Genomic DNA, 17,858 nt, shown 5'->3' on the forward strand with positions numbered 1-17,858 from the left:
TGCTTTTAAAAAGACCAAATTCATTGGGCTTTTTTTTTTTTTGAATTTTTTTTTTTTAAATTTTTTAAAGTATTACTATGCAGGACAGCCTCTACGATTGCTACCTTTATTAAAAATGTGCATGGATTAATCTACCAGTTAATCAACTAATGCACATAAATTAACAAAAATTTTAGAATCAAAATTGATGGCAGCACTAATATATATATATATATATATATATATATATATATATATATATATATATATATATATATATAATTATAGAATATATAAGGGTGATATAGATATATGTGAGATATAAACAAGGGATATGGTAAAATTTTAAATACCCCCCTCCCCAAAAAAAGTTTATGGTGAGACTTCCCCCCATTTGAAAAAGTGAAATACAATAACAATAATAATATACAATGTATTGTTTGTAAATACACAGGGGTTAAGGTAAGCCGTAAGAACAAGCAATATTTATTTTTTATTCTGGGGTGTATATGGTTGTAGAGGTTTTATAATATAACATTAAAATTGAATACAACAGTAAGTTAAGTGATATAGACTGAATTTCCATCAGAGTACATCCTGCTCATCCACCCTCTAGGGTATGATTTCCTGTGTTCACAACACTACTTTTAGAGTATAGGGTTAACAACTGAAGGCAACAGAATGACTACTTCTGAGTTTTGAAACACTGAAAGTGGTAGCAACTGAGCTGCTATCAATTCTAGGGTTTCCAAACACCACTTGAGTATAGGAACACTCAGAGGAAAGTGTTTCCACACACCACTTGAGGGGTTTTGAGACATCTTTCCCTGGGTGTTTCAAAACCCTAGAAATAGTGACAAGCTCAGTTGCCGCTCCTTTTAGTGTTTCAAAACACTTACTTTTAACAGTGTATAGACCCCAAAATAATGTTTCTTCAGGTTTCAAAATGTGTCCTACCATGACTGCAATAAGACTGTGGGAGAGGGACACGTCACCCAGTTCAGTGGCAGATAGATAGATAGTCTTTCAGTGTGCAGAGCCTTTACTTTTGCTGTGAGGTACTTTTTTTTTTCAGCAAAAGAAATAGATTATTTTTAAAACTGGAAATAGAGAACTTCGATAATTAAAGGATGGAAAAATGTACACTAGTTTAGAAGGCGATAATATCGTGAATGAGGCAGCGAAAATCTTAATTTCACCACCACCAAAATTAAAAAAAAAACAAGGCAACATATTAAATTATTCCTCCAGGAGACACTCTCCACAACAATGCAAGAACACTGATAACTTTAAATGCAGTGGCTTTGATAAGCATACACAACGCTGGAAAAATTATAGCATGATGAGCGCATAGAAGCCGATTTTAGGTGTGATAGCGAAAAGTTTCTAGATTTGTAATTTTGTAACACTATAAAGACTGCTGAACATTTGTTAGCATTTATGTCTGAAGCAGTAAGTTAAAAATAGCCTGCAGGTAGGCTATTAAAGACAACAAATACTTTTTAGACAGCTGTTTAATATTCTTTATCAATACATTTTTTTATCAATGTAGATGCTATATATGGTCATTTTCTTTGTCTGTTTTACAAAACAAACATTTAATTTCTTCTGAAGTAAATTAAACAATCCACTAGTCCACATTCAGACAATAAGCTAAGTATTATTTGTAGTCATAGTAGTAGTGTTGTTATTGTTGTTGATAATCAATATCTATTTGCTAAATTGCATTCATTTATCTGTAGATATACTATATTATATCTATATATATATATATATATATATATATATATATATATATATATATATATATATATATATTATATATATATAATTAAATGAAATTTGTAATTTCTCCATGCTAGTAATGTTATCTATTGCATTTTAGGGGAAATAAAGGTTTGGCAATGAGACAAGGGTATGGGTATATTTTTCTGTTGTAAAAGCAGCCATTAACTGAACATGACATTAACCATGACAATAGGTCTACAGTTCTTAAGAACCTCACATTCAAAATCATAACACGTTTATTTGAAAAAGCAGTGTACTGCTAGTGTACTGCTAAGTTAGTTGGCCTTGTATATTTCTTTCAGTGTTCATCGAAGCCAAACTTTGAGCTACAAATAAAAAAAAAAAGTCAAACTTAAAAAAAAAAAATGTTGTCTAATTAAAATATTCGTTTTAATCAGTATATTTGATTATTATTTTATTGTTAATTATCACCTGCACCTGGATAGTACTGTAAATTAGAACCAGGTGCATGGTATTAAAGGAGAGCAGTCAGTCTGCTCAGGGCTGCTGCTGCTGTGTGGAGAACCTGATTGATGGTGTGTTCAGTCATACTAAAAGGTACTGTGTGAAGCCTTTTTGTGTTCATCTTTAAAAACTGTGTGTTTTTCAGCCTGTAAACAGCTTAGCTGTCTGGTTTATTAGAATAGGTTTCTGACAAAAAAAGGATCTAAGTGTTTTTTTTTTTTTTGATTTATTTTGTAATAATTAAAGTGCATGACGGCTCTTTTCTTTCAATCATGTGTGGTGGGTTGTGTTTGTTAGGGAAAAGAACGCAAGTGAGCCTTTGTGGCGAGTGTCTTGTTTACACTCTACACAAACTAATTTATGGTAAACACTTTGCGATACCAATTATAACACTGACAGAAACATACCAAGGCCTACTAAGTTACTGAAGACACAACTTGCACTTTCTAAATGGCTTCAACTTCTCCATAAACAGGTGAAGACTGTGCTGGGGTACTGGCCTCCATTGTAATGTATTTGCATTATGAAATGACTTGTTGTGGGATTTTCGTATTTATGCTTTTTTGCTTTTGTATTTGTGTTTTTCAATTTGCATTTGTTTTTTGATTTTGTGTTTCCCACTTCAGGGCCACTGTATGTTTGTGACAATCTTGCACAACTTTCTACAATATTGTATTAACAAAGGCTGTATCAGGTAATCCTTTATTATAAGACAGAATGTTAGAGTGCTGCATGCTGATTGGTCTTTCAGTGTGCCAAGCAGTTACAATGTCACGATTAGGTACTACTTTGGAACAAAGACAAATAACTGCACCTGTGCTTCACTATAAATCACTGCACCACAATAAAAAATAAAACTTGTTAAAATACGGCTGTGTTAAGCTAGCAACAATATCACTGCCGGTTGGTGCTACTAACTTCTGGAATGGTGGAGGATCTGTTTAAAATAAGTCCTGTTTTGACCCATATGTTTGACAATCAATATCACGTAATATACATGACTACTTTTCAAAAATAAAATATGTATCTTGTTGTTTCTTAATTTGTATCTACACACATTCTTTATTTTGAATCCCGCTGTTACAATATACATTTAATAAATACAAATCTCTGTTCTAAAGAATTTGAAATATAGGTTACTTTTTAAAGTGCACATTTGTGTCTTTCTACCAACATGTTTTCATAGTAATTTTTTTGCTCTTAAATTCTCCCACTTTTTTCATTCATACAAACAAGTTCCTCTAAATGTGTGTTTTTGTTGTTTTTATTTTATTGCATGTTTCCTAGCTGCACTTTTTATATGCATTAAATGAATGCTTGACATGTGCATAATAAATTATAAAGCAAAGTTGAGTTACCTACTTAATTGTAATCTTGGTCACATTCCCTCACAGTTCATTAATTTATCCAACCACATTTGCACTGCCAGCTTTATTATCCTATTTAAAGAATATTCTCAAAGCATTGTTGCCTAATTTTAGGGTGTGAGTGGTGGTAGTGTTTATTTACCACATGCTTGAGTCAACAGCCATGTGTACCCTGAGGAATATGGAGTAGTTCCTAAGGAGAAGACAAAGGCTGAGAAGAAAGGAAAAAGCTTATAAGAAGTCAGTCATTTACTAAGAGTGAGGCAGCTTAAGCCAGGAACAGGTGAGGAGAAAGGGCTGAGAGTAGGTAAAAGGCCACTTGTGTTTTTGATGCACGTTTGAGCTGTTTTTATTGTCTGGGGAAAACAACCCAAGTTAGTAGAAACAATTTGGGCATTCGTTTTACAGTTGTGCCTATTTGCTGGTGGTTTATTGAAACTTGGCTTGTGTTTAATATCTCCACTTTAAATGGTTGGGCACTTTTGGTAACTTGCTGTTATTTTACATTTCCAATGTCAGGGGCCGGAATTCACGGCACCAAAATAATAACCCTACATTTTAGTCTTGGGTCTTTCACTGCATATTGTATTCTCTCCAGTCACAACCCACACACATTGCTCAGTCGCACCCACAGTTTCTCATTCAAGTTCAGCACTGGACTCTCTCCAGGCCCCAGGCTCATGCACCCCATTATTATATAACCTCCTGTGGTTTCCCACCACTGTCCGGCTCATCAACCAGTCACATTCATGCTCTGCAACCCCCGAAAACAGAAACACATATTCTCCCCACTCAATCACTCGCTCCTCCTTCCCATGCTAAATAACGGCGTGACCCATTCCCCTTACAATACACATGTAATATCAGACAGGCAAGACATACTGAACAGACGTCCGGGTTTTTACCACATATATATATATTTGAAATGAAATACATGAGAGCATGATGACCTTTAGGCACAAATCTTCACTAATCTACAAGAACTGTTAAGTATTTATTTTAATTTCATACACCATTAAATGGTAGTGTTTATCTGAGTAAAAAAGAAATGAATATCAAGGAGAGAAATGTATGCATTAATTTATTTGAATATTTATTTGTTTTACCAACTATATAGGCTATCCTTCAGCATAGCTAATTCCCAGAAATCAACATTCCTTTTTGTCCAGTAGGGACCACTAAGAACGTTGCTCATCGATAGAGAGGAACCGTACTTCCTTGCACCAATAGGGACCATAGTGAGTGTTACGCTGACAGGAAGCCAACATTTTTCAGAGATCAAGATCAGAATGATGACTTGGAAAAATCTCCAAAATATAACAAAGTCTTGAGAATTCTCGGCAGTCTCGCTTCATCTTTCAAAATACTGCTTGTCTCAACTAATTGTGTAGCACTGACAGTTATAACACAGCATGCTTGCAAACTGAAGGTTATAGTTTCATCCCACGTATGCCAAACTTTTTTTTTTAATATTTATTTAAAGGTTTTTTGTTTTTGGGGGGGGGGGGGGTGTTTGCAGGCAAATGTTCCATTTTAAAACAGAAATAAATAATTAATATACATGATTTACACATCACAATAAGTGCATTCCCTAGTATATTTCCATGTTGACAAACAAGTCAACTCCCTGGGTTCTGCCAAAAAATGTTGGGAGAAGGACATTTTTACCTTACTTTGGCAACTTATTTCTCTTGCTTATAGAGAGTGAATCAATCCTAGTCAACAATCTCTGTCCCGATCTGTGAGGGCACTGTATAATCAGAGCAGTGCGCCCCATAACGGATGGTTTGGCAGTCAAAAGCCGGCCATCCAGGAAGGGGACGGGGTCACAATACCAGAAGTCATTGCCTTAACGTGGCAAGTGATGTGTCAGTCACCATGTGGAGAAGAGGCGATTGGCCGCGCCACCGAAAAAGGGCATAACAGAAGGAATCCCAACCGCACATGTGAATGTGCCAGACACAGCAGGGGAAACGATTGGTGAGATTTTTCCCCTGCAAGCAGACTTGTTGTCTTTCCTTTTTTGTTCTAGAAAAACAAAGAAAGCAAGACGGATTTAAAAATGGGAAGGTGCATCAATGAGATGAGGCTGAGGACTGGTGGGAGAGAGCATGGATGGTATCAAATGCCACTCAAAGGGAGTCAGTACGCAGTGTGACAGAGAAGGCAAGGTTACTCTTGCCCCTTTCAATGTACCAGATATTGGTTCAATTTTATTGGGTAGGGCTTCATAATGAAATATGTAGCCACATGACCAGACAGCCGGCAAGTAGCACCGGGTCGAATGCGCCCACCCCTTTGGTCCCACTGAATGTCAGGGGGTGTTTTCATACCATTTAAGCAAAGGCTCTGCCAAGACCCACTCTCATCACACCAGATTTTGATAAGGAATTCATTCTCCCACTGACGCTTTGGATGCTTGTCTGGGGGCAGTCTTGTCCCAGCAGGAAGACAGAGTAGACACCCCGTCCTGTACATAAGTAAAAAGATGCTCCCGCGAGAGTAATTACTCCATCCAGAGAGAAGGAATGTCTGGTCATTAAATGGGCCACTCAGAACTTGCGCTACTACTTATTGGGACATAAAGTCTTGTAACTGACCATGCCCCACTCGGGTGGTTAATAATGAGGAAGGATAGCAGCGCCCGGATAACTTGGTGGTGTCTGGTGCTGCAACCCTTCATGTATTTCATGACACACAGGGAAGGATCACCAAAATGCAGATTACTTTTACTGGGAGGGGGTTGTAATAGTGAAAGTAGATTCAGCTGAGTGTTCCTTTAGCTACACTTTGAGCGGGGGGATATGTGACAGAGAGCAAATTAATCCTAGCCAACGATCTCCTTCCTGATTTGTGAAATCACTGCATAATCGGAGCAGAGCGCCCCATAATGGATGGTTTGGTAGTTCATTCCAGGGTCAGTTGGATGATGTGGTTACCACTAGGTCTGAGAAAGGAAGTAATCAATTTGTAAATCGTGAGTGAAGTGTTTTGTTTTTGTAACTGTGTATATTTGTCTTTGCCTGTCAAAAAGATGGCCAGAGTGGGTGAAGTCAGACCAGAAGCAGGAAATAAAACGACAGAGAGGTGGAGTTTGGTGGAGCTGAGCGCTTGCTTGTGCTCAGCATTTAATAAATAAACAGACAGAAAATAAACGGTTGTAACAATACAAAAACAGCACACGGCACATTCGCCAAAATAAATAGACAAACAAAACGACTAAACAAAACACAGTGAGCAGATATTTTACTTATTACTTATCACAATTATTACTATTACCTCCGTCTCCAATCCCGTTCTCCACTCACTGAAAACACAATCTCGAGTATGTGAAAACATGCTGCTTTTATGCAGCTGTACTGAGACTCAACTGCTAGTCAATCGTTCAACTGGAGTTGCGGTACAACTGCAAACTACAACTGAATTAATAAAGTGCAATTCCCCATGCTCACATATTATTTTTTACTTGTACTTGAAGTGCGGTGCAATCTTCTTGTCTAAGTACAAATATACATTTTAAACACTTGTGTTACACAGACCCGTTTACATCCTGTGCACCAATGACTATACACCAACATTTAACACACAACATGCAACATATAACAGAAAATACACACAGGGACTGGCACTTTGTCACATATACCCCCCCCCCATGCAAAGCACACATGGCCTCAATGGCCACCTCCCCCCTTAAAATCCCCAAAGTCTTGCTCAAAGTCCTGGGCCAAGAATAGGGACTTTAAGGGGTTGATGGATGGCAATGTTGCTAGTAGCCAGGCTGCTACTGGCCATGCTGTCAGCAGACGTGCTGACAGTGGGACGAATCTCTCCTCCCGCTGTACCACTGGCAGCGGAAATGCTGCCAATGGTGTGGCTGTCAGCAGACTTGCTGCTCCCAGACTGATTCCTTCAGCCGGGGCAAGTCCAGCAGCAAAACTGCTGCAGGGGAAGGTGGTTTCCTGACCTCTCCCCCCTTTTTAATAGCCGGCAGCTCCCTCTGGTGGGGATCCAGCCGCACTGACCCCTGCGGCCAAGCAGAGCCGACTGCAACCCTTGGCGAAGCAGTTCCAGCGACCCCAGGCAATGTGTCGCGACAGGCATCCTTGGGCGAAGTGTGGAAGGCATCCTTGGGCGAAGCGAGGCAGGGAGTCTGGACAAGCTGGGGTGTGGGTGTTGGCCCTCTTCTCTGCAACTGCATCCCGGCAAGGGCTGCTGAGGATCGCCAGCATCTAGTCTTGTTTTTTCTGGTGAAGGGAGCGGCAACTCCTGATCCTCTCCCCCTGATGATGGAGGCAGCTCCAGCTCCTCTCCTCTTGATGGTGGGAGAAGTGATACATAAGAACATAAGAAAGAGAGGAGGTCATTCGGCCATTCTTGCTCGTTTGGTTGTTAGTAGTTTATTGATCCCAGAATCTCATCAAGCAGCTTCTTGAAGGATCCCAGGGTGTCAGCTTCAACAACATTACTGGGGAGTTGATTCCAGACCCTCACAATTCTCTGTGTAAAAAAGTGCCTCCTATTTTCTGTTCTGAATGTCCCTTTGTCTAATCTCCATTTGTGACCCCTGGTCCTTGTTTCTTTTTTCAGGCTGAAAAAGTCCCTTGGGTCGACATTGTCAATACCTTTTAGAATTTTGAATGCTTGAATTAGGTCGCCGCGTAGTCTTCTTTGTTCAAGACTGAACAGATTCAATTCTTTTAGCCTGTCTGCATATGACATGCCTTTTAAGCCCGGAATAATTCTGGTCAATCTTCTTTGCACTCTTTTTAGAGCAGCAATATCTTTTTCTATAGCGAGGTGACCAGAACTGCACACAATATTCAAGACGAGGTCTTACTAGTGCATTGTACAGTTTTAACATTACTTCCCTTGATTTAAATTCAACACTTTTCACAATGTATCCGAGCATCTTGTTAGCCTTTTTTATAGCTTCCCCACATTGTCTAGATGAAGACATTTCTGAGTCAACAAAAACTCCTAGGTCTTTTTCATAGATTCCTTCTCCAATTTCAGTATCTCCCATATGATATTTATAATGTACATTTTTATTTCCTGCGTGCAGTACTTTACACTTTTCTCTATTAAATGTCATTTGCCATGTGTCTGCCCAGTTCTGAATCTTGTCTAGATCATTTTGAATGACCTTTGCTGCTGCAACAGTGTTTGCCACTCCTCCTATTTTTGTGTCGTCTGCAAATTTAACAAGTTTGCTTACTATACCAGAATCTAAATCATTAATGTAGATTAGGAATAGCAGAGGACCTAATACTGATCCCTGTGGTACACCACTGGTTACCACACTCCATTCTGAGGTTTTTCCTCTAATCAGTACTTTCTGTTTTCTACATGTTAACCACTCCCTAATCCATGTACATGCATTTCCTTGAATCCCAACTGCGTTCAGTTTGAGAATTAATCTTTTGTGTGGGACTTTGTCAAAAGCTTTCTGGAAATCTAAATAAACCATGTCATATGCTTTGCAATTATCCATTATCGATGTTGCATCCTCAAAAAAATCAAGCAAGTTAGTTAGACACGATCTCCCTTTCCTAAAACCATGTTGACTGTCTCCCAGGACCCTGTTACCATATAGGTAATTTTCCATTTTGGATCTTATTATAGTTTCCATAAGTTTGCATATAATAGAAGTCAGGCTTACTGGTCTGTAGTTACCTGGTTCAGTTTTGTTTCCCTTTTTGTGGATCGGTATTACGTTTGCAATTTTCCAGTCTGTCGGTACCACCCCTGTGTCAAGAGACTGCTGCATGATCTTGGTTAGCGGTTTGTAAATAACTTCTTTCATTTCTTTGAGTACTATTGGGAGGATCTCATCCGGCCCAGGGGATTTGTTTATTTTAAGAGCTCCTAGTCCCTTTAACACTTCTGCCTCGGTTATGCTAAAGTTATTTAAAACTGGATAGGAACTGGATGACATGTGGGGCATGTTGTCAGTATCTTCCTTTGTAAAAACTTGTGAAAAGTAATCATTTAATATATTTGCTATTTTTTTTTCTTCATCTACAATTTTGCCATTTGTATCTCTTAAACATTTAACCTCCTCTTTGAATGTTCTCTTGCTGTTGTAATATTGGAAAAACATTTTGGAATTGGTTTTAGCCCCCTTAGCAATGTTCATTTCTATTTCTCTCTTGGCCTTTCTAACTTCCTTTTTGACTTGCGTTTGCAGTTCTGTGTACTCTTTCTGCGTACTTTCTTTTTGGTCCTTTTTTAATGCTCTGTAAAGTGCCTTTTTTCGCTGAATATTTAATTGATCTATTAAACCATTTTGGCAATTTAGTTTTACATTTAGATTTGTCTACTTTAGGGATGTAATTGTTTTGCACCTCTAGTACTACATTTTTTGAAGAACCATCCTTTTTCTGTGGGTGTTTTCTCTATTTTACTCCAATCTACTTCTGTTAGTCTCTGTTTCATACCTTCATAGTTTGCTTTTCTAAAATTGTAAACCTTAGCTTTAGTCATTACTTTTGGGGTTTTAAAAAACACTTCAAATGAGTCCATGTTGTGGTCTGAGTTTGCCAGTGGTTCTCTGACCTCTGTTTTAGTTATTCTGTCTTCGTTATTTGAAAAGACTAAATCGAGGCATGCCTCTCCTCTAGTCAGTGCCTTGATAAATTGTGTTAGGAAGCAGTCATTTGTCATTTCCACCATTTCTATTTCATCCTTCATGCTACCCACCGGGTTTTCCCATTTTATATCCTCTGCTGGTGGAGGAAGTGATACCAGCAGGCATTCACCCTCTGCTGGTGGACGGAAACCCAGCAGGCATTCATCCTCTGCTGGTGGAGGAGGCAGAGGCAGCTCCCGCTGCTCTGCTCGTGGAGGTGGCGGCGGCAGAGGCAGCTGCTCTGCTCTTGCCGATTAGTGGTGGCGAAGGCATGTAGTCTCCTGGCAGCGGAGGTGGGAGTGGCGTGTAGACTTCCCTTATTACAGGGGACTGGTGTGGCTCTCCCTCACTTGCAGGGGAAGGTGATGGAGGCAGAGGAAGCACCTGATCCTCTTCTCCAGGTGGTGACAGTAGGGGAAGTGATACCAGCAGGCACTCTCCCTCTGCTGGTGGAGATGGGAACAGCTCCCTCTCGGGCTTTGGATCCCCGTGGTCTCCCTGCCTGGGTTCTGGAGACCGTGCTACCTGAGCTGCTGTTCTATTTATAGCTGCCTCCAGGTAGCAGAGGACCAACTCCACATCTTCCTCCAGAGAGTTTGGGGTGTGTTCCCTCTTGTATGCTTCCCATCGCTCCCTGTCCATCAGCCACAGGAGCTGGATTTGGACTGTGCCTCCAGCCCAGCATTGTCCTGGATCCAGTCCCTCAGCCTGACTGCGTCTGACATCTCGTTTTTTTTTTCTTTTTCTAAACAAGAAACCGCAGTTCCTGCCCTGGTCTGAGCCCGGTTCTGACACTACGTGTCACAAAGACGGCCGGAGTGGGTGATGTCAGACCAGAAGCAGGAAATAAAACGACAGAGGTGGAGTTTGCTTGTGCTCAGCATTTAATAAATAAACAGACAGAAAATAAACAGTTGTAACAGAACAAAAACAGGACACGGCACATTCGCCAAAATAAATAAACAAAACTGACTAAACAAAACACAGTGAGCAGATATTTACTTATTACTTATCACAATTATTACTATTACCTCCTTCTCCAATCCCGTTCTCCACTCACCGAATACACACAACCCCGAGTATGTGAAAACATGTTGCTTTTATGCAGCTGTACCGAGACTCGACTGCTAATCAGTCATTCAATTGGAGTCGCGGTACAACTGCACGTGAATTAATAAAGTGCAATTCCCCGTGCTCACATATTTTTTACTTGCACGTGAAATGCTGTGCAATCCTCGTGCCTAAATACAAATATACATTTTAAACACTCGTGTTACACAGACCCATTTATATCCCGTGCACCAATGAATATACACCAACATTAAACACACAACACGCAACATATAACAGAAAATACACACAGGGGCGGGCACTTCGTCACATTGCAGCTTCAAGCCAGCGTAAAACCTAGACTGTACTGCACCCGTGTTCAAACAAACACCACTGCTCAATTACTGCACCTAGAGCACTCATTGCCTGGAGACGTGTCTGTATTCAGTTGCAACACGTAGGGGAAGGGAGTGCACGCCTGTTCATGTCGTTCCCCCCCACCCCCCCGATGTCTGCCAAATTTCTGTTTGTGATTGGGCTATTTACTGTCATTCGTAAGAGGTTCAACCTTGAACTCTTCTGATTGGGCAATGCACACATCTTTTACACTTCACAGTACAAACGGACGCGCAATGTGACAACACGAGTGAGACATGAAGAATGGCCTGACAGCGGTAGGGGAATTTGTCTAAACAGCAGAAAACTGTTGATGAGCCACAATAAACTAACGCTACCAACAGCAGTCCTGCACCAGTCAAACGGTAATTAAATTAGTCAAGATTTGTGAGCTTAAATATAATGGTTTGCTTTGAACACAATGTTAGTTAACAAAAATGAACCATAAGTACAAATGAAATTATATAGTTTTATTTATTATAATGTGAAATTGAAATCTGATGCACATATCAAGTCCTTTGCTTTGTATTTCCTTTTTTGTTTTTAATAGAAGTGTTCTAAACTGAATCTTTTATTTATTTAACTATTTTGCATGTATTTGGTTATTGGATCTTCTGTTAAACTTTTTTTTTTTCTTTTTTCGAAAGAATAAGAAATCAGGTTGCCAATTGCACCATTGTGATTACTCACCTTACATCCCCTCCCAAAAACAAATCCTGGCTAGGCCCCTGCTGCTAGAGTTTATTTAAAAATATCTTTTTATGGGTAGAGAATATGTAAGTGTGCTGTTTATTTTGAATCCTAACATTACCAAAATAGTTTCTAAGCTCCTTCACCATTTATATTTGTTCTCGTGTGAGACTTTCAGTCAGCAAAAATGTGCTAAAAACAGAGTTTGATGTAGCTCTTTTTAAAATAGCAAAAAGACAGCTACGGTTTGGAGTTTTTTTCTACAACAAAAAAGTTAAACTACCAATGCCAGACATCAACAGAAACCGAACCTGACTTGTGTAGTTCAGAATGTTAAACCATCACGTGTGATAATACTTCCATTTCAAATGCTCAGGTTAGTGCAGGTGCAGCTGTCAATAACGGATCCTTGCCTGTAAAGTATTGTTTGCAACTCTCTTGTGACAATTTGGTGTAGAACTGTTTGTGATGAAAGATTGGCAGAAATGATGTAAGAGCTGGGTAATGTTTTATAATCAAAAACTGTTAAAATGGGGTATCTGGTTTGAGCACAGCTTTGCTTTGTTAGTTCATTTTTTGAGGGGAGCTGTGCCCTACCAGTTTTTCAAGCCATGAGTCGCTACTGTCTGTAACTGGTGTGTGTGTCTTTTTTTTTTTTTTTTTTATTATTTTGGGACTGCAACCCCTTATATGCTGACAATACTCATAGTTGGGTAGAACCAGCATTATAATTATTTCAAAGGTCAAGCCCACCACTAAAGAAAATAAAATACTTAAACCGTGACCATTGTGTTTGTCATTGTCTGGAGCACCTGTATCAACCCTACATCTACGCACTGAAACCCAAATGTTCACACAGATATTGACTTTTGTTTTCCTACATTTCACCTAAGAGTGTTGAACTATACAAATTAAAAGTGAAATGGTGCTTTTGGCTGATTTACTTTTGCTGCGCCAATACCCTGAAAACACGTAATAAACAGTCCTTGCTGTATAGAAAGTCTGGCTGTTCTCGTCCTTCTCTGATAACCTGGCGGGAGGAAATACTGTTCCTCTAGTAAGGATCAGACTTGCTGAAGCTACGGTTCTGTATATATTGTGTATCACAGGTTTATAATAAATATATAGTAAATGTTTAACAAATACTGTAAGGCCATAAATATTTGCGACCAAAATATTTGAATCCCACCCATAAAACCAAATATTTATGGCTTTACAGTAATACAAGGATCATAAATAATACAGTGCTTTCTTATGAAATCTGTTTTTTTTTTTTTTTTTTAATTTGTGTAACATTGTCTGTCTGGGTATTTATTTTTCACCAAACTTTTTTTTTTTGTTTTTGTTTTTTTTAATTAAATTTTTTTGGTGGCCAAATGAGACAGGCTGTACTTTCGGTGCTTCAACACAATCTGAAAACTCGTAAGCCCAGTTTAAGAAATCTGTACGATATCAGTAAGCCACGCAAGGCCAAATTGGAACTCGGAAAGAAACATTTAAATATACCCTCCTGCATTTTAATATTAATTGAGTTATTTCCATCTACAAGGAGAATTTCTCTGGATCAAAGACATGGAAGAACCCACATTATCAAAGTAGAGTGAGAAAAAGGAGAGACTTATTCTTCCTTTTCCATGGAAACCCGATCATAGATAAACGGTGGTGTGTAAACTGCATATAATTCATAAAATCAAAATATTTAATCTACTGTCTGTAGTATATGAATACTGTATGTACTGTCCCATACTTATGTTACATTAATATTGCTTACCAGTAAACGAAGGCCTTTTAGAGTCATCCAACCAGTCTTTTGTATTCTCCATAAATGTGATCTGCTCTGTACCTCCAGATGATCTCATCCACTTTGCCATTTGTCTAATAAAATAAACTCTGAAAAATATTTTTAAAAATATGATTTTAAATATTTGTTCCAGCAGAAAATACATTGCCTTTTATAGTGCACATATTTTGGACAATGTTGCTACAACTTTTGAGTGTTAATTGCCAAACAGATAGCTGATCTCTGTGAAAAATGACAAAGTTGCACAAACGTGTGTTGATAAGCACTTCTTTTTTTTCTACCTGGTCAACTGCGTGCACAGTGCTCAGATTCAAATCAGAAGGAATAATAAACACAAATATGAACTACAACATTTTAAAATGTTAACACCATAGGTCATATCATGATTATGGACAGCAGAGACAGCCATATACCCAGTTACAACTTATGGCTTGTTTAGGATTTTGCATGAGAATAGAACTTATCTATATGGTAATTAATATCTATATTAATCTATATGGTCCATAATTAGATTAAGTCACTCCATCTGTGTGAATGTGTTGACTAACTGTCATATAGTTGTCAGTGAACACACACACAAATATATAATTTGGTTTGTAACAGCCTTTACAGGTGATATGGCCAAATGTAGTACTCCCTGTTCATATCATGCCTTTTTTCTTCTCTTGCCAGATTATTCCATTAGGCTTTACTGTAGCTCTGCTATTACTTTTGTACACCCTATCCATATCAGCTTATTTAAGGAGCTCCTGAAAAATATACAGCTGTAGATTTACCCCTTTTTTATTTGCTCCATTACCACATACTGTATGTGTAATATGAATTATACTTATTTGTGCTCAATTGATTGAAGTGTTTGACAATATTTTATATTTGAAATGTGCTGGAGAAGTGTAAAAAATAAGATATTCCTCACATACTATCAAAAGACAGTGTTTTACAGAGAAGAAATATTACAGTTTTGTAAATGATATATTACTAGCCTTCATTTTTATATACATAGAAAGTACAGAAAGTATAGTACAGAAAAAAATATTTGATACACAAACATATATTTAAATAAGGTTTATGCATTGTTTACCTGAGCTGCCCCTTTAGTTGCTGTCTGTCTGCTTTATAAACACTTCCAATTTAAAGGCGCTGAGAGAATATTCAGAAAAATCACTGTAGTTCAACTGTGGATTCAGGAAATGACTAACTTGTGACTTTCCTTGAGGGAGGAGGCAAATTGCCCCAATCTAAATATAATACCATGATTGATATTATATTTTTTTCATGTATCAATACACTTATCTTTAGACAATATTTAGCAGTTGTTTAGATTTGTTTGTAACTTGTTCTGGGTCATATAGCTTTTTTTTCTTCCCCTTCCCTTTATTACCAGGGGGAAGGTGAATAAACCAGTGTCTGCCCGGGGGGGGGGGGGGGGGGGGGGGGGGTATTTTTGTTCCCAGTTGGTAAAAAATTCCTCATTTTTTACAATTTGATGTCAGTAACTTTGAGTACTGTTAAACTCTGTTAAAGTCAAGGACAACATGCTTCACTATAAACTATCCGAAATAAACGTACTTCATTTTGAGAACACTAAACATGTTTAAACGATTTAACTTCCAACTTTATTTGGCAGATACCTTTATACAAAGCGACTATAGGTATTATAGGGCAGTGCAAGATTCATATTTAAATACAGTATAGTTTGCAGTAAGTGCAATAATATTAATAAAATACAATATGAAATATGATGCAACGAGTTAGGATTACAACACGTTGTACCTACAATTACATAGTAGTACAATAATACATTAGTAATATGGTGCTTAGGTCAAGCAAGTTCAGTGCATAGTAGGAAGGGTAGATCAAGACATCCACAAAAACTTGTGCAGAATGTGACCATCTCCAGAATTGATTAATCAGGTGTTAATTTGGAGATGGTCACAGGGATAAAAGCCTGCAAGCTTTTCCTTTTCAGGTGGGTTGTTTGGAGAAGGAACATTTGTGAGAGACAGGAGAAGGAAAGCAAAGCAAAACAAAACCAGAAGTAAAAACAAAATTGCTACAAGTGTTGGAAGCTCCAGCACTGCATTTGTTTGTTAAATGTTTTATTTATTTTTGTCAAAATAAACATAATGCCTCAGTGTGCTTTGCACCCAAATATTACCTGAGTCAGTTTTAGTTCTTGTTTCTGACCTGACGTCACCACCCTCAGCCATCCTGTCACATTCCACTAGAGGAAAATATACTTTAACTTTGACCCATTCGACTCCTCAAGACCATCACTTTCAATTTAAACACAAAATGTCTAGTTTTCAATCTCTCAACAACACCCACAGTACAGACATGTTTGTTAATGATCAACAAAATGAGAAAGCATTTAAAAAAAAAAAAAAAAAAAAAAGATGTAAAGCTGGTACATTTGTATCTGGAGTGGAACGGGAAATTTAAAAAAAGGCTATCATCCAAATAAAGCTGAAGCACTAATGGATAACAACATAGAACATCTGTACAGCAATGAAACAATGTTTAAAAAAAACACAACTGTACTGCTGAAGCTCGTCAAAAGCAGGACATGTGGCGTTAGGGTGTTTAACCCAAAGTCGCCATTCTCACCCACACACAAGCAGCCAAAGCAATCAGACAACACAAGCAGCCGCAGACTGGTAAGAAATAGAACATACAACTCTTTCCAGATGACACAAGAGACATCCATCATGATGGTCCACCGGAGCTGTAGCAATGGATATACATGTACACTTCAACACATACACACCTACTTCAGGCTGCAGAACCGTATCAACTTTACAAAAATAGATATTTGCAGCTCAAGTCTGGTATGAAGAGATGGCTGTCAAGTGCACTTTGAGGGTCATCAACCGTAGGCCCGACTGGGAGGGACCAGAAGTAATCCAAGATGTTCACCACTGGGCAGGACTAGGGGGGTCTAGCTCTGTGCCCTGACAGCAAATGGAAAATCTCTTCAATTTGAAGGCACAGCACTGGTGGGTCATCTGCTTCGGAAAGGCCTTAACAACATGCAGATAATAATCTTTTTCCCCTTTAATTCTGGTCAGAAGTTCTTTAAGCCCGCTCCTTCTACCCACAAGGTTGGTATCCTCCTCTACACAAGCCTGTGACGTCAGATCTTACAAACTGGAAGAAATAATCTGTTTGTCATATGCCAGAGGAGGTTGTGGGTTGTTTGTGCGTCATATACCAGTCCTAGAACTACGGTTACATGCGAGTAACTCATTTCTAGGGACATGGATAACGTACACTTGTGACGTTTGTATCAGCCACTGTGTGTGTGTGTGTGTGTGTGTGTGTGTGTGTGTGTGTGTGTGTGTCTATATATGTGTATATATATATATATATATATATATATATATATATATATATTCTGTCACAGGTGACATTGAACCAGATATTATATGTACTAAGACATTGGATCCTTTTGCATGGAGAATTTCAGTGGCTAGGGTGCACGGCTCCTCGATTGATTCAGATTCGGTTGTGTTAAGTTTGCCCACAGATGATGCAGAGCAAGCTATAAGCTGGGTGCCTGCTGATATGAAAAATAGTGAGTTTTGGCCCCCTACTGTATTCTGGATGAATGGCATCCCTAGTAAAGTGTCTCTGTGTGAACAACAGGAAATGAATACAAGAAATATGTATAGATCTAGAATGCTTGTGGAAGGCA

The 17,858-nt window shown here is 38.5% G+C and overlaps 1 protein-coding gene across 1 annotated transcript in view; it reads right to left on the minus strand.

Moving 5' to 3' along the window:
* The window catches only part of LOC121320226 (macrophage scavenger receptor types I and II-like), a 24,556-nt gene extending 9,128 nt beyond the window's left edge, over positions 1 to 15,428 (minus strand). The window contains exons 1-2 of the mRNA XM_041258483.1: positions 15,246 to 15,428; positions 14,135 to 14,253 (exon numbers count right to left, since the gene is read on the minus strand). Coding sequence (XP_041114417.1) covers positions 14,135 to 14,234 — 100 coding nt within the window. The 5' untranslated portion in view covers positions 14,235 to 14,253; positions 15,246 to 15,428. The remainder of the gene's footprint in view (positions 1 to 14,134; positions 14,254 to 15,245) is intronic.
* Between the last annotated feature and the right edge of the window lie 2,430 nt (positions 15,429 to 17,858).

This window comes from Polyodon spathula, chromosome 1 (genome assembly GCF_017654505.1).
Source record: "Polyodon spathula isolate WHYD16114869_AA chromosome 1, ASM1765450v1, whole genome shotgun sequence".
Taxonomy (NCBI): domain Eukaryota; kingdom Metazoa; phylum Chordata; class Actinopteri; order Acipenseriformes; family Polyodontidae; genus Polyodon; species Polyodon spathula.